At 48.4% G+C, this 16,536-nt stretch overlaps 7 protein-coding genes across 7 annotated transcripts; 3 read left to right on the plus strand and 4 right to left on the minus strand.

Moving 5' to 3' along the window:
* Positions 1–376: 376 nt before the first annotated feature.
* Positions 377–2,425, minus strand: PFICI_09139 (uncharacterized protein; the record flags this gene model as incomplete). Its single annotated transcript, XM_007837720.1, has 5 exons — positions 377–407; positions 471–1,121; positions 1,196–1,416; positions 1,479–1,973; positions 2,072–2,425. The coding sequence occupies 5 exons, from the start codon at positions 2,423–2,425 to the stop codon at positions 377–379; spliced, it is 1,752 nt and encodes a 583-aa protein (XP_007835911.1).
* Positions 2,426–3,601: 1,176 nt separating this feature from the next.
* On the plus strand, positions 3,602–4,903 carry PFICI_09140 (uncharacterized protein; the record flags this gene model as incomplete). The annotated part of the gene is made up of 4 exons (XM_007837721.1): positions 3,602–3,629; positions 3,685–3,809; positions 3,879–4,330; positions 4,387–4,903. The coding sequence occupies 4 exons, from the start codon at positions 3,602–3,604 to the stop codon at positions 4,901–4,903; spliced, it is 1,122 nt and encodes a 373-aa protein (XP_007835912.1).
* A 2,020-nt stretch (positions 4,904–6,923) lies between these two features.
* PFICI_09141 (uncharacterized protein) lies at positions 6,924–8,816 on the plus strand (the record flags this gene model as incomplete). The annotated part of the gene is made up of 4 exons (XM_007837722.1): positions 6,924–7,120; positions 7,171–7,323; positions 7,384–8,270; positions 8,329–8,816. The coding sequence occupies 4 exons, from the start codon at positions 6,924–6,926 to the stop codon at positions 8,814–8,816; spliced, it is 1,725 nt and encodes a 574-aa protein (XP_007835913.1).
* A 219-nt stretch (positions 8,817–9,035) lies between these two features.
* PFICI_09142 (uncharacterized protein) lies at positions 9,036–9,398 on the minus strand (the record flags this gene model as incomplete). The annotated part of the gene is made up of 1 exon (XM_007837723.1): positions 9,036–9,398. One exon carries the CDS (start codon positions 9,396–9,398, stop codon positions 9,036–9,038), a length of 363 nt encoding a protein of 120 aa, XP_007835914.1.
* A 1,439-nt stretch (positions 9,399–10,837) lies between these two features.
* Positions 10,838–11,336, plus strand: PFICI_09143 (uncharacterized protein; the record flags this gene model as incomplete). Its single annotated transcript, XM_007837724.1, has 2 exons — positions 10,838–11,114; positions 11,164–11,336. 2 exons carry the CDS (start codon positions 10,838–10,840, stop codon positions 11,334–11,336), a joined length of 450 nt encoding a protein of 149 aa, XP_007835915.1.
* Positions 11,337–11,800: 464 nt separating this feature from the next.
* PFICI_09144 (uncharacterized protein) lies at positions 11,801–13,837 on the minus strand (the record flags this gene model as incomplete). The annotated part of the gene is made up of 8 exons (XM_007837725.1): positions 11,801–11,975; positions 12,129–12,265; positions 12,330–12,457; positions 12,514–12,680; positions 12,741–13,242; positions 13,298–13,391; positions 13,442–13,530; positions 13,585–13,837. The coding sequence occupies 8 exons, from the start codon at positions 13,835–13,837 to the stop codon at positions 11,801–11,803; spliced, it is 1,545 nt and encodes a 514-aa protein (XP_007835916.1).
* Positions 13,838–14,856: 1,019 nt separating this feature from the next.
* PFICI_09145 (uncharacterized protein) lies at positions 14,857–16,060 on the minus strand (the record flags this gene model as incomplete). The annotated part of the gene is made up of 3 exons (XM_007837726.1): positions 14,857–15,164; positions 15,232–15,862; positions 15,947–16,060. 3 exons carry the CDS (start codon positions 16,058–16,060, stop codon positions 14,857–14,859), a joined length of 1,053 nt encoding a protein of 350 aa, XP_007835917.1.
* Positions 16,061–16,536: the final 476 nt, after the last annotated feature.

A 16,536-nucleotide genomic window follows, 5' to 3' on the forward strand; every position in this document is an offset into this window, starting at 1 on the left:
TGGGGCCTTTGTACCTAATGATACGCCACAGAGGTCTTGTACGGCGCCTTGGAAAGGATATAAGCACTGAGCTCCGGGGCACATCATCCCCACCAAACCCACTGGAGCACTGTAACAGGCCACTTCAGCTCACTCCGCGAAACAAGACTGCTTCGATCATCCAAAGGAAGATGTCGATTTAAAACGAGCAGATTTTGATATTTTACTATGACTTGAAAGCTTGAAAAAAAACGGGAAATGGTATCAATTTCAACACCCTCCTATCAACACGCTTGAAAATGGTTACAGCTGCCGATTCCAAAGACTGTAGCGTCGCGGTTTACCACATTCGTTTAGTGCTAGGCTTACAGGGGTAGGGAAATCTTATTATGAGCTTCTATGCTGTCTTCATGGGCGCCATACCATACCTAAAAGGTTCCTTGTTAGCATCTCGCAAACCAATATCAAGAGAGTCCAGGCAGACAACTTACCAAGAAATCGTGGCAACTCCAATAAAGCCAGAAATGCAGCTAAACACCAGGGCGACAATGCCTTTCTTTGTGAAACCTGCTGGCAGCGGTGACACTGACTCGTTCTGGCCCGAAAGGTCGAGATAGTCCTCGGTGTTGCCAGCAGCATTGCCGACAGTGGCCACGCCATCGGCGGCGCAGTTGTCTAGGAAATCTTGAGGGACGGTGATGCGTTGCTGAATCTCGAGCGGGGCCTCCACAAATGTGACGGCCAAGCCCGAGTCCATGTGCCACTGGATGTGGCAGTGGAAGAACCACACTCCTGGGTTGTCGGCCTTGAAGCGGATGACAAAATTGCCCGAAGGTGGGACGATGACGGTATCTCTGCGCATCGGAACCGACGGGAAATCCGACATGGTATCGGCATCCCAATGGCCAGCATCATCGTCACTGCGGTAGATCACCTGGAAGGTGTGCCCGTGGAGATGGAAAGGGTGCTTGCCAGTGTCGTCATTGTTGAGAACAATGTCAATCGTTTCTTGGTAATTGAGGACAAATGGGTTGGTGTAGTAGCCATATACCGTAGGATCGGTAGCATCATCGCCAGCGGATAAAGCGGTCATGAGAGTTGGAACCTTTGGTGCCGTGTACGTGATGTCGTTGAAAAATGCACTTCAAGGTGTTAGCCATCAAGCTCTTGGTAGCAGGCTAGAAGGGAACTAAATGGGCACCAAGGGCATGCTTACTAGTTGGCACCGTCTCCTAGGTTGTCCATGGTGAGATCAAGCGTCACGGTGTAGTCGGCATCAGGAAACAATTCCTCTCCATCGTAGGGAACAAGGTTAAAGTCATCGTAATAGTCGAAGCTGTCAACGTCTGCCGCTACTGGATTTTCGGCGCTGGAATCGTAGACCAGGTATCCGGTGGCATTCCAGTCGAGACCGTCCGGGATTGTGTCAAACAGATCCTAAAATCGTAAAAGTGGTAAGTGAGATGAATCTATACGTATGGCGGGCGTGGGTTGCTTACGGTATCCATGCTCGCGACAAAGGGGTAGTTTGCGGATGTATCATTCTTCATGGTTATCAGAACGGTGTATCTCTGAGCAGCCGAGATGTAGATCATGTCAGCCTCGGCAGGCTCTGTCCAGACGCCATCTACCTCGACAATTTTCATTGTATGGCCTTCAAACCACAAGTACTGTGATGCAAAAGCTCCAACATTGATGAAATGCACAAGGTAAGTTTTGCCTGCCTCGACGTCCATAGTAAAGGTAGAGGTATCGTTGATCAGCGCTGCGTCGGGCACTGGCTCCGCGCCAGTCGGGTTCTGATAGTAGATGAAGCCCTTCAGAAGGTCACGAAACTGGTCATGGTACCAGTCCGAGACTGTAATGATGCGTTCTTCGTCATACTGGCCGAGATAAGGGTTCTCAGGGTCTCGGATGATTAGAGCTTGTCGGAATCCTTCAGGGTATTGGCCTCTGGTATGGGAATGATACCAGTAAGAACCGGATTGATTGAGCTTGGATATCTTGTCAGCTCATCACCTTGCCCACGAATTACCATGTCGGTAGACAGGAGAATACTGTCCAAACTTGGGTGTAGGAGTTGTGGACGTACTGTAAAGTTATAGGTCACGGATCCCCCTATGGGGATCTCGCATTGGGTGACCATGGGAGCTCCATCCATATAAACGGTGCCATTTTGGAACATACCATGCCAATGGATAGAAGTTGTCTCGTTCCCAAGGCCATTGTACACATTGGCGACAATTTGGTCCCCTTTGGTGAGGTTGAGAACTGGTATAGGCCATTGATTGTTGATACCAATCACGGGTCTCCATGCCGCGCCATCTGGGTTTGCCAATACCCAAGTAATGTTCCAATTGAATACGTGAGTTTCAGCTGCGATAAGTTGCGCAAAAATGCCCAGGAGCAGGCAGCACCATGATAGACGAGACTCTGAGCCCATCATGATGATTATCTTTGCTTCAACGACGCCGGCTGCGACTTTGGGTAGGGAAAAGAGAAGCAGAAGGCCGGGAAACAAAGACTAATGTGTCAATGGAAGGGTGATAATGTCTTCCGATGAAAAGACGAATGATGGAGGGTCAGCCCGAGCATGGGAGCTCTATTGTAGGGTCATGGATAGATCAAAGGAATAGTGACTAAGAAGAAACTTTGGAGCGGCACTCGGCGTCTACTAGAGTATGGTCAAAAGTTTGACTCCGATGTAGCAACTGGACAACTTGAGCATTATGGAGTGTGTGGGTGGGTCGGGTAACTTTGAAAGTATCGCCCCATCCAGAAGATCATACTACCAGCAGCTACACAGTACGTTAGTATCTGCCGAGGATCATATCTAATCAATCAAGCTAGGGTGGAAGGAGGGTAAGCAGTCGGCCCAGACGAGGTCAAGCCCCACAACGGTTGGAGACCTGGCAAAGCTTGAATAAAGCTTTACCCAAACGACTCAGGGTCCCCGGAGGAATGGTACACCGTTCGACGCGCCGGCTCGAGTTCCAGCTGGTCTTGCCATGGGGTCCCCAGCGAATAGAAGACCATGTGGCTTCGTTTGGCGAGGTGCTAATTCCTTTATCTGATCCGATTTTCACGCCACCTTGCCCGGTCGCAGTCGGGCTTCATTTCGCCTTCCGCTCGTGGAACACAGTTCCGTACAGCTCAGACCCTGGATACAGTGTGACAGTTGCTTTTCGTGAAAGCTCCATCCGTCGCGTGAGATATTTTCGAGCAAGATGGTACGTGACCCGAATGTACTCTATCCAAGTCCATCCTGGGCTGCATTTTTTCTGTTTCGTTTTGCATTAGCTCGAGGTGTGAAGCTTTGATTAGGTCCCATGGATGGACAAGTCGATTTTTTTGTGATGTGACACTAGACTGGATGTACGGCCCTGGCCCGCTAGCTGTCCCTGTCGGCAAAAGCATGGCCAGCCGTGATCGCTTTACCCATTGACCAGTGTAGAATCATACATATTAGGCCGCGCTAGACTCAATCCCCCTCACCTTCCCTTATCTTTTTCGTTTCACCTCCTCCGTTTTGAGTCTGCGTACCAGCTGATTCATAGCTACAGTCGACTCGTTCCTCTCTTCCCAATCAGTGTGACCGTGTTGGTGTAGCCGAATCGTTACAATGGCAGTCGACGTCTTTGCAATTCCCGGTAAGCCAAAAGAATGGTTGCCCTGAATGTACCCCCCAATTAACCCATCCCGCAGTCTTCTTCATCTGTTTTCGAGAGTCGCTCGAATCCAGTATCATTGTATCCGTCTTGCTTGCTTTCCTCAAACAGAGCTTGGCTGCGGAAGGAGACCAAACTACTTACAAACGACTGGTCAAGCAAGTATGTTTTCTTTCCTCGCCTGCTTGGGCTTTGAGTAAGCCTGGCGATTATTGACATTACTCTACTTAGGTTTGGATTGGAGTGGCCGCTGGCGTCTTCATCTGTCTCTGCGTCGGAGCGGGCATGATCGGTGCCTTCTACGCTCTTGACAAGGATCTTTTCGCCAACACCGAGGACATCTGGGAGGCCGTCTTTAGTATTATTGCAGTTGTCATCATCTCCTTGATGGGAGCGGCGCTCTTGCGTGTCAACAAACTCCAGGACAAATGGAAGGTCAAGCTGACCAAAGCCTTGGAAACCCAGGAGGCGGCCTCTAGGCCTGTCGGCTTCATGGGTCGCTTCAAGGCATGGTCTACCAAGTATGCCATGTTCATCCTTCCTTTTGTCACCGTCCTGCGCGAAGGTCTCGAGGCTGTGGTGTACATTGGAGGTGTTAGTCTGGGTCTTCCCGCCACTTCTTACCCACTGGCAGTATTCACCGGCTTGGCAGCTGGATGTTTTATTGGTTTCCTTCTATACCGGTAAGCTTTTCTGACCTCATCCATACGGCTGAATTTTGCTAACGATGATTTAACAGTGGTGGCAACACCGCGTCCCTCCAAATATTCCTGATTATCTCGACTTGTTTCCTCTACCTCATCGCCGCCGGACTGTTCTCGAAGGCTGTTTGGTATATTGACGATTACGAATGGAGTCAAATCACCGGTGGTGACGCATCAGAGACGGGCTCGGGACCTGGGTCATATGATATCACCAAGTCTGTGTGGCACGTCAACTGTTGTAACCCACAACTCAATGGCGGTGGTGGCTGGGGTATCTTCAATGCCATCTTTGGTTGGCAAAACTCTGCTACCATCGGGTCCGTCGTCTCTTATAACGTATACTGGCTCGTAATCATCCTGTCCTTCTTGGCCATGGGCTATCACGAGCGCAACGGCCACTTGGGTGTCTTTACCCCTGTGGTTAAGGCATTCTCAAAGAAAAAGAATGGGGACGAGCATTCCCAAACTGAAAGGGGCATTGTTGAGGATTCGAATGATTCTGGGGATCACACGAAGGCTCCCCAGTCTACAGCTGTTACTCCTGTGGCCTAAAGATGGGTTGCCTCACCGGGACACTTGATAAACACCTCTTGTATGGTCAGTTTCTCGATGAGAATATGGTTCCTCAATCAATTGAGGGAACGAAAACGTGTTAGTAGTGTTGGGATATTCTTGTTCGATCAATATCATTTGTAGTATACATGCAAATCAAAGGGAGCACTCTATTGATACCCAAACAACCGAGCATATTTACACAACCAGCTTGCTTGAATATGATCGTACTGAAACTTGGCGTATTGACTATAAACTCGTTTCTATCAACATTACACCCAGTTTCTGATTGTGACACTATCGTTCTCAGCCAAGGTGTCGTCTTTTTCTTCTTGTCCTTTACCAATTGGCTCCATTCGCCAGCCTTTTTCGGTCTGTTATGTGCAATTCGCCTCTAACAAGAATGGAATAGATTTGCAAAATGAATGACAAGTTTCAGTGGTCATGGCCGTCCTCCATTTTCAACTTACTGTGTACCTACCAGCAAGTACCTAGGAAGGGGAGTAGGCACACGAGAATTAAGAACAGGGATCCCCGCCTATGGAGTCTGCCCAGTAGATCCCGGCTCCAGGTGTGGTGGCATCCGAATAAGAATCTGATACCACTGCCGAGTGGAGATGGACTGATCGGGCAAATCAGGGTCAACGTGAATTTACGGCTGCGAGTCTCAACTGCAGGCTTGGCAGGTGGAAATAAGACGATCCACTTCGGGGGTGTCTCGGCCGTTATCTTATCGATCTTATCAATCTCATCATTTTGCTGGAAATTTGTCACTGTGAAATTCTCCAACCTTTCTGAACCCTGCAGACATGAAGGCCAAGATAAGTGGAGGCGAATAACGTTCGCTTGGCCAATCACATCTCTGATTATATGCACGTGTTCACTTGTAGCATGCGTCCTCCGAAAAGGTTGTGTCGCCACGGAATGAAGATCCATTTTCAGTTGAAACGTATTTGTCGGTCAGGTTGAGAATTTTCAAAGGGGAAGTGGACCATATCTAGAAAATCTTCGTATACTCGACGCCCTATACTTGATTAGACAAAATCATACCAAGCTGTTGAGATACTGCGACTGCAAACCTGAATAGGCAATACACTTCAAAGTTTCATAGGGGGCGGCTGAAAACACTAAGGCGCCAAAAGTCTGCAAAAGCAAATGGCCGTAGGCATTACTGGGCATACTGAGACAAGCTTTGACTAAGCTTTTACCAAGGCAAAGAAGCATTGAGGCGGCCCATCAAATAATGATGATTGGGCTCGGGTTTTTCGCGTAAACACATTCCCCAACCCTCTTGTGTAGTCGAAAGTCATGGACCGAGGTCTTAGAATGGAATCCACCGCCCTAGAGAATTTGTCGCCCGCCGAAGGGGCCTGCGTTGATTGTAGCCTTCTTAGTTTCGGCGTCACTAACAAGCTTTTCCAGCGGCTAGCCAAGCCTTTTCCAGAGTTCCACCATGATTCATTCCAAGGCTGCGATGCGACTTGATAATTGTTGCCTTCCTGTTTAGAACTCCACTGTATTATCATGAGCAACCTGGCATGCTGATTCCGACATCGCATTATCCCAAGACTAGATCATTAATCCACTCGGTAGGTCTCGTCGGGTGTTGAGATTTTGCTGGATTCTGCATGGGTAGTATATCCATGATTGGTAATCGGGCACCAAGTATTCTATGCCAAGACGTTCAACTGGGTCATGGCAAGATAATCACCTCGATGGTTGTGCTGAAAGCTTTTCCAGGGACCCATAATCTAGGTAGAGAAATGTTATTGCCGTTTAACCGCTAGGCTCTCGCAAGGACGACGCCGGGAGGCGAGACGATTATGATCTGGAAGCCGAAACGAAGGGTGGGATGGTGAGGTAGTCTTCAGAGAGATACAGTGTTTACAAATGACTCAGTGTTGTATATGTGTTGGAGGTTTTGCTGGAAATGTTGTTGGGATCCGTCTTGTTCGATCAAGTATTCATTCAGCTACAATCAGATCCATAGAATTTCTGCTACTGCAATTTCGTTGCAAAAATGGCTGGAGATGTTCCTTCTGCGAAGCAACTCGACAACGAGTGGTCTGCCAAAGTATATGCTTACATTCTCTGTGGCTTGATTGCAGTCTTCATTGTCGACAGATGGGCATCATTCATACTTGGCAAACAATTTCGACAAGATTCTGCATCTGGCAACTGGTCATCTGTTTATTTTTATTTGAAGTCTTTCTATCTGTAAGCAACTGTCATATACACTCCCCAAAGACGAAACTAAACATCATCAGTAAACTACGAAGAGTCGTCGTACGCAGCTGCCTTGGGTTTCCTTCGGTCGGCCATGCTATTCTCGTTGCTATTTATGTCATCATCAACGTGATTCTCACGTTCGTTCACCTGGAATATGATAAGACCAATTATTATGCGGCCAGGTTTGGTTGGTATGTATTCGTAATCCTTCCAAAGTGACTCAAAAGAAGTATGCTGACATGCTATACAAGGATGGCCACAGCTAATTTTGCATTCATTGTCTTCCTGGCTCTGAAGAACACCCCCCTCGCATTCTTGACGAAATACTCGTACGAACGTCTCAACTTTCTTCACCGCGTTGCTGGCTACACGACCGTTCTCTTCATGTTGCTACATACTGCAGCTTACATCCGACACGAAGTTGCCAAAAACAAGCTAGAAAAGCTCATCGAGATTGATAATGTGTGTGGCATCGTTGCCGGTTGCGCCATGTTGGTTATAGCCATGACGGCCCTCCTCTTCATGGAGCGAACCTATGAGCTATTCTACGTGGCCCACATTACCCTATTCATTGTTGCGACCATTGCCACTGGTCTTCATCGACCCGAATGGATCGACAGAATACCCATTGTCATGATTTTGATTGCTGGGGCTTGGACTCTCGACCGTTTGACTCGGTTTGCCTGGATGGTGGCGCGCTCAATCAACAACGAAGCCCGCCTCGAGGCGCTGCCAAGTGGTGGGACAAAGGTGATTCTGAAGAAATCACTCAAGAATGCTGCACCGGGTACTCATTGCTTTCTGTGGATCCCCCGTGCACAGCTCTTTGAAACTCATCCCTTCACCATTGTATCCAATGGCCCGGATGGGCTTGAACTGGTAGCAAAGGCGCATGATGGTTTTACCAAGTCCTTGAACGAGCTCGCAAACAAGGAAGGCAAACAAGTGAGCCTCTACGCAAGTGTTGATGGCCCATATGGAACGTGTCCCAATCCTTCCGCCTACGACCGGCTAGTACTCGTGGTTGGTGGTACTGGCGCAACCTTTGCGTTTGGCATGATTATGGATTTGCTACAACGACAGTCTGAACAAGATAGCAAACTTCAAATTCATCTAGTTTGGGCCGTCAGGCATGTTGGTATGTTGTACCAATTTCACTACCATGGTCTTACCCCCAGAGTGCTGACCGTACACAGATGACGTTGCGTGGGCCGCGGACCACGTTCGGGCGCTGCGTGCCTATGGCTCCAGAGTATGTCTCGGCATTTATGTCACTCAAGACAGGCCACTGGCCTCCAACAGCGATGGACTTGAAGAGAGTACAAATACCACGGCTTTGGATTTGTTCCAATACTTTACTGTCTACGAGGGTACAGAAAGAAGTTTGCCTCCAACGGGTGAGAAGCACGGCCAAAATGAGAATGCCGCCTCAACAGATGATCTGGACGGGTGGATTCAGGAGTCCAAGCAAGAAGGCGCAACAGTTTGGGCATTGGTTTATGGAAAGCTCAGGTTGAACAAGATCCTTCCAGAGCTTGTCGCTGGCGCCAATGTAAATCAACGCATACTCATTGGGGTCTGCGGTCCAACTGGGATGACTGCAACGTCTCGGGATGTTGTCTCTCCGTTGATGCAACCGAATGGCCCGAGCATAGATCTGCATTGTGAAAGCTTCGGATGGTAGCTAATCGGATAACAAAGGCATCATGAATGAGGTAGTACTCGGTCAAACGTTACAATCACTGGGGGTTATCCGCTCCATGACACAGGACCCAGGTTCATGCATCGGTTTATTGCTATAGCTGCAAGATTTAGTAGATATTTACACATCTTAGTCTGTCCAGCAGGCTGAGTGGCAGAACAAGAACGAACCCCAATGAACCAATGATTGAGCTTTTATCATCTACTTGCCTGTTGCGACACATATCAAGGAGTATTGCCACTTGGGCGCCAACCAGAGTAGATAGCTAAAGACCCATATGTAACCCATCATCTTGGCATATGGCGAACACGCCTCGGCATTACAACGTAACTTCTTTCCACACACGGAAGCCACTACTGATTCCAAACAACATAACGCCCAGCTCGACAAGAAGAAGCTTAGCTCGTGTTGGAGATTGCTACTACCGAGTGTAAGTGTGTTGATGGCAGCGTGGTACAGGGCCGATATGAAGAAAATCCAGAAAGCCCAAGCACTATTTGTCAGCATAGTGCGCATACACTTTCTGTTTCTGTAGTCTGCAGCGATAGTTGGCACTGGACCCATTTTGTTGACCCCGGAAATAAGTGACTCAAACGTTGCAAGATGTAACTTATGCCACTACAACAACATGTGTTAGCAATTGCCCGTTAGAGTAGATAAATGAGTCTGAAACAGCTCTTTCAAGTAATTTGTCTGAGCCCGCTCTCTTGGAGCACCAATTTGGGCAATACTTGCTCATGAGACAACCTAGAAAAGGAGAGAATTGACACCAGGAGTTGCTTACGAAGACGCCCCAGAAGCGCCGGATTGTATATGCCTCGGCGGGAGAGCTGAAAAGAGCGGGCCAATGTTCAGGTGGATCCCATTGCAGAATAGACACGAATAGCACGACTAGGGAGAGGTGCAATGCGTTCAGAGTTGTGTATGTTTCCCAGATCCAGTTGATGGACAAAATTGTCCGTAGTAGCAAAGTCCTGAGTAGCGCTTGAGATCGTACAAGGTCCAAGTGTGAAGGCGACAGATCGTCGAGGGTGACTTCTAGATGGTTGAAGAGAGCAGCCGCGAGCAAACGAATGACGAGTTTACAACAATAGTACATGGCAATTCGAAAAGTAGTCGAGGCGAGGAAATTCCGTCTGGCCGGCCAAGGGCGTACTGCTTCTACGGCGGTTGCGCTCGTTGCGGTGGTACTCAGGGGAATTCTGCGTAGATTGCTCCACTCTCTAAAGATATCGCGGAACCTATGAGGTGGTGACAGCGGCGATGAAAGTATATCGTCCGTCCTGAATAGAATCAGAGATGTTGCATGGGCGCTACATAGCAGCAGGCAGCTCCAGAGCAGGCTGTCGCGAGGCGAGCACAAGTAGGCGCCCATGTGGATCATTGCAGTGCAAGCACAATACAAGATCCGTAAACACCGTCTATATCGACCGCCTTTATTGCGCACATGCAGATAAAACAGCAAAAAGTCTGCCGAGAGCCAAAACACAGTGTGAAATATGTTTGCCAAATACATCGTGCTGGTTGACATGCACGTTTCGTGAGGCTTGTTTGGAGCGTATAGTCATCCTTGACCCAGGGCCGCCGGCAGAAATAGCTGATATATTTGGCAGAGGACTCTCTCACTGCATCGTTTGAGATGACCCTATACCGTTCGTCCAATTGCCGATGCATTATCGAGGCAGTACTCGATATGTTTGCATCTTTTGTCAGACGGTGCCATCGTGAAGGAACATCGTGTATCCCACGTGACGTGTATGACGCCTTGCGCGACGATACACCCTCCGATAAGCACAAAGATGCGGCAATGTTAATAGCAATTCACAGGCCCTTGTGTGCTTTTGAATCCATATCGCCGAGGAACCAAGCAAAAACTGCATCTTGTATGTGTTGATGATACAATATAAGATACACTTAATCCATTCGAGACCAATATCAATGACATTGTGATTATCCACTCTTTCTACACTCCTAATCGCCCGCAACAAGAATACACTCTCACCATGCCTATTCCAGCGATCGTGATATTTGAGATTATCCCGACCATTGCCCACGTATTAGAGACCGTCGGCCTCTTGGGCGCGATTGGAGGTTCAATGGGTGGTTGGTGCGCACTCCATTGCCCGCCGCGCGACATTGGGCAACTCATCAGCACGGATACTCCAGTCAATTCCCCGGGTGACGGTGTTGGACCTTGTAATGTTCCTCAGTACAATTTCGACATGTGCCGCGATGCCGTCAAGAACATTCAAGTGACGAGTTCGAACCCCAGACCAGGAGGTATGTTTTTTGGTCAAATTCTTTCCTCATAGCTAAGGAAAAGAAACAGTGGCACAGTTTGACAATGTTCCCTTTCAATGCATGGATCTCGTCACGGTCTTGGCTGGATCCTGCGACGGCGAAGGCGCGCGTCCAGTACCCTGTGGATCGGCTTGTGTCCAGTACACTGGATTGACGGATGCGCAAATGGGCAGTCTTTCATTGTCTCTAAACGCTCATTAACCAACTCTTGGATAAGGGGGATGGGGGAGGGGGGTGGCGGCAGAGCTGGGTGAGCTTTAGTGGTTCAATGGCACATTATGGGCTAGGCGCTCGCACAGGAGATCCCCCGCTAAACCTGTGCCTACCGAGTTGGCGCAAGCAGGATATTGAGCCCCTAGAGTAGGTAAGTTTCTGCGCGCTCGAAAGGCCTCGCCGCCCCGGACAATAGAAATCAAACTTTATCAATATGTATTACATGCCTACCACGCGCTCGATCGCGCACAGCGAACAACCAATAAGCCATAACGACTATTATTACGACGAGGAAAATAAAAGGCACCCAAAACAAATCAAGAGCGAACAATTTCTCAAAAATGAATAAGAAGTAAACAGATAATTTCAGGAAACAAACTGCATGCTGTTCTCTAGAATGATTCCCTTGAAGAAAAACTTGAACCTTGCCAATGAACTAATTACAAGTGATATCATGCGCTGAACCGCTTGAACATGAGCGCTTTAGTTGGATCAGGCAGGGAATCGAGCCCCATGTTCAGGTTAGGATAGCGTTCAGTGAAGCCCTTGGGCATCTCAAACTCATATTCAAGCAGGATCCGAGCTAGAATCAGCTTGATCTCATTGGCAGCAAAAAATCGACCGGGACTTTGTTTCTGCGAGTCAGCTTCCGTTGTGCATGTCTTGAGCGCAATTGTTTGGTGGGACAGGCGCTATGGGTGTAGCGAGTTCTACAATGTAGTGAGGGCACTTGAATGAGGGCTAGGGGCGTAGAGTGGTCCAAGAAAGAAGGAAGCTCACCATGCATGCCGCCCGTAGCCAAAGGCCATGAATTCCTTGGTAGCTGTAACAAACTGATGCTGCTCTCTGTTCTTGTATCCCAGCGGGTCTGGGATTGCGCCAGCTCGGAGATTCATGAAACGGTGGCCATCAAAGGTCTGCGCATGAAAGCTTAGCTCTCATGTATTCTATCGGTATTTTCCCGTAATTTTAGATTCTCACCTCGGGGTTTGAGTACAAGTTTGAATCTTGAACGATGCTCGCGTGAGCCGATTCGATATGAGTGCCAGCCGGCAGATGCGTACCATCGCTGAGCGTAATTGGCTTTTCAACAATACGAATGAACCGGACTGTTGTTCAATCAGTCTTTTACTCTCAATGGAGGATGGATATTTTCGATACTGACCCAAGTTTCCCGGGTTAATCCTTTGCGACTCTTTCATGACACTATCGAGGAGTTTCATTTCAAAGAGAGCGTGAGTTGTCAATTTTCCACCGTTTGCAGCCATGACTGATCTGATCTCGTGGCGAAGTTCCTTCACCAGCTCAGGCTGAACTGCGATGTCGTAGAGCCTAAAACTGATTTAGAGCCTGCGGCAAGCGTCTGCATGACGTTTGAGTGAACGAACTTACACGAGGGTGGTTGTCAACGTGGTCGTGTGAATCGCGGCTAAACCGAGATTCAGTTGTATCAGGGCGAGGGAGTCGTCGCTCACACCGTATTCTGCTGCTTTATTCATCATCCATTGAAGCATATCGTCAGGTAGTTCATGACCCTGCTCCACCATCCGCCTTCGTTGAGCAACGATAGGACTCAACCAGGCGACGGCGTTGCTTCGATGCTGATGAAGGCTTTTGATCTCCGGGATGAAGTACTGGCCGATGGGCCGTGTCCACTTGCTCCACTGCTTCAATTTGCCAATCGCTGTGAATAGATCGACGGTATACATAGTCGCAGGCACGATCCAGTCTTCCGAGCGACAGAGCTCTGGACCCAGGAAGATGTTGCCCGAAGCAATTGCGACAATGCGCAGCATCTTCTGATAGATGACAGCCTCAGTCCAGTCATTGCATGGTCCCAGCTCTTCAATTACTGTGCGCGTAACCTCTGCTTCAAGCCTTTCGTTAATGCGGCCTGTGAGACTCGGCATCAGCATTTTGTACAACCACGATTTGAGTGCTCAACTTACCCAAGCCGTGCGTAAGATCGCTCCGTATTAGGTGAATCAGGAATTCGGTTTCGTTCGGTTTTCCTCCGAGGCCAGTGTATTTGATCTCGTTACTCTAATACCGTTAGTGTGTGGCAAATAGCTTCAAGGAAAAGCACTTTGTACCTTTTCGATGGCCTTTTCGATACTGATGTGGGAATCGGGCATGCCTTTCACATCGTCTAACAAGCAACGAGGTATCACTATTCTTTCGCCTGAAGGCTCATCAGTACTGCGAAGCTACTGCCCAGTCTCAAAGATTGCCTTACCATCAGTACCTGTTAATCTCCATACCCTGTCCTTGAATCTCTCATAACCCTTGTTGTACAAGTCTTGTGCAGTTGAGAGAAACGCCTTTCTACGCTGCTCCGGGCTTCCCAACTCTTCCCCCAAAAGCGGTATCTTGTCTAAGCCGGGTTTTCTTGGCGAGTTCAGTCTAAGTATCATGACAACACTAGAAAGCAGAGCGAACAAAATCAGGACCGCCACGGGCTCGGCTGCGAGAATCAAGATTTGATCCATAATTTCCTCTTACTTGAGCCAGTGCGAGGAGGAAGATGTGATCAAAGGGGCGTATGAAAGATGCCCGAGTTGATCTGCGATCCATAGAACAGAGGTGCTGGAGAGCTATCTAATATATCCGATCAGGTGGTCTGCGGTGGGTACTGAATACGTCAGTGCCACACTTCATTCCAAAAATTGATTTTTCTGGCCAGACTCGAAGATTTGGAAAAGAAGAAGGGGGAAGAACCGGGAAGGACTCAATACCGCAGTACAGTGCCTATCGTGGGTCTTGATCACCCAAGCAAACTCTATTTGTAAGTGGATCTGGATCTCGGCAAATCCTTGCTTGCCCAACACACTCTCAGGCTATTATAAGTGCGGTAAGTGGGTTGTGAAATAAACTATATCCGGTACAACCCTTATGCATTTCCGTGGCTGACGACATGGAGGGGATCTCTGGTTCGGCATGGTCTGATGAGGCCCAACACTCTAAGGTTGTCAGGGTTAACGGAGTTCCCACAATCTTCTCATCTCACAATCTCTCATCTGAACATGCAGACACATGAAGAAAATAAATTTGAAAAAAGAAAGAGAAATGAAAATGATTTCACCTGATCTCAGAACAAAGTTGATCGAACATGATTGTTCGCTATCTGTGGTTGGGCAAAAGCGTCCGTCCAGCCTGCCATCGTGTATCATCAAGCTCTAACTTTCCTCATATGGACACTTGTATCCTATTTCAACATCATCATTGCCGAGAAGTCCATGAGAAACGTGAACAGAATAACCCTCATACATATACGTACGCATCCGGGTCAAGTTGGGCCCAGAACTCCAAGTAAGTCACTAGAACGTAGTTAGAGTCATGTTTGCATAAACACACTCACATCTATACTTATATGCATGCGACAGAAAAGTTGGAGACGAAGCTCAATCACTTAATACTTTCAGAAATATGCTGCAATTTAAATAGGTACAAGCTGTAAATTTATCGAAGGTGGTAAATACTAGTTTCACTACCTATGAAAATGTTCAGATTACTGGAGTCGAGCCTCTAACACTGCTTGCAACTCCCCCGGCTTCTGCCAGACCCGTTTGAGAGAAAGTCCTGCGCTCTCCAACAGGTGTCGAAACTGGGCCTCTGTCCGCTCTTTACCTGCGTAGGTCATCATGACAGCGTCCGAGGCAGCCGTCAAGAAATCGCATCCTACTTCCGGAACGACAAAGGTCGCTATTAGCAAACGAGAGTGAGAGTCCATGGCCGCGGCTTGATTTTTCAAGATGAGTTTGCAAGCGGCATCGGGCCAATCGCACATAATGCGACGTAGGTAGTAGAACGCGGCCCCTGGGAATTTGTTTTCAGTCAATACTTTCCAATCTTCAATGTGGAGTACATGGATCTATTGTCTTACCTTTTACTGGCTGAGGATCGAAGAAGTTGTAAGGCATCGTCTTCTTCACCACGGCGTGGATATCCTGCTCCACGCTGCTCAAGACAAGTGCCTGATCTTGTAAGATGATTCTGCCATGCAACTCCGGATGCGCCTTGGCCAACGCCCGAGATGCCTGGCCCTTGCCGCCTCCGACATCGACCAAGACATCGTCGGCACTTGACCATTTGACCTCCTGATCGAAGGGAAAGACTCCCACTATTCCAATGAATTCCATCTCTTGGTCTCGGTCGAATACCTCGGCCTTCTCAGGGTGCTTGGCCAGGTAGCCAAACAATGAATCACCCCCATGCGCCATGGAGAAGGGACAGTTGTCGCTTGACTCGGGAGACTTCCACCCGTTTTGAGCCAGCCATTGGTGTTGTACCAAGAAGCAGGGAAGCGTCTCGTCAAAGCCATGTAAGAACGCGGCGCGAATGGCTGGCTGTTTAAAGCCAACGGACACAGGGGTGTGTGCATACTCTCCAAGGTTAGGAGATGCGAAGATGTTGGATGCCAGGAGCGGGCGCAGGAGACGAATGAGCAAGTCTTCGGTTGCTCCGCTTGCCTTTGCGAGTTGGGTAATGGGTATAGTGCCGGTTTCCGGGACGAGCTGAAAGGATAGCCATGTGTCAGCTAGGGCTTGTTGCCATTTTATCTAATAGTCGACCGGTTCACGACGCGGAAGTATACTTACATCATACAAGCGAAGCTCGATAATAGAGCGTAAAGCTGTCATAGTGACGATGGGTGCCAGAGACTGGTGCAGCAGAAGCTGCGCCGGATTAATGGAGGGAAATTCAGAACCCATCTTGCTTGTCGATGAATCGTTCAAAATAACACTTGTGGTATGTGGGTTGCTGAATGCCGTAAGGACAAGACTGCACCAAAGTGTATGTTTGTAGCAATAATGGGCCATATATAATGGTTTCGACTTTGTAGTTTCCGGATGACATGTTTGTGTCGACCAGTTCATCAGACGGTGACAGTGCGATTTTGGTACAGTTGCGCAGCCTTCATCAACTGCCGAATGTATTCAAGGAATGATCGCTTCTTTAAAGTTCAATATCTCTCATCACCTTTCGATTTGCATATGTGACTACGATTCTCAAGCCAGAGAGTGTAAAGGATCTATAGTTGTGGATACAACGGCACTCGGCTGTTCCAGGTTGTGAGCCCTGAATAGAATCTTGAACTTCCTGATGTAAATGATTGGTTATCAAGCAAGGAAAACGGTCATGGGCATGAAATGCTCATCTGAGACACTGATTGGCAAGCTTCTCTATC

The sequence above is a fragment of the Pestalotiopsis fici genome (assembly GCF_000516985.1).
Source record: "Pestalotiopsis fici W106-1 unplaced genomic scaffold PFICI_Scf_6, whole genome shotgun sequence".
NCBI lineage: Eukaryota > Fungi > Ascomycota > Sordariomycetes > Amphisphaeriales > Sporocadaceae > Pestalotiopsis > Pestalotiopsis fici.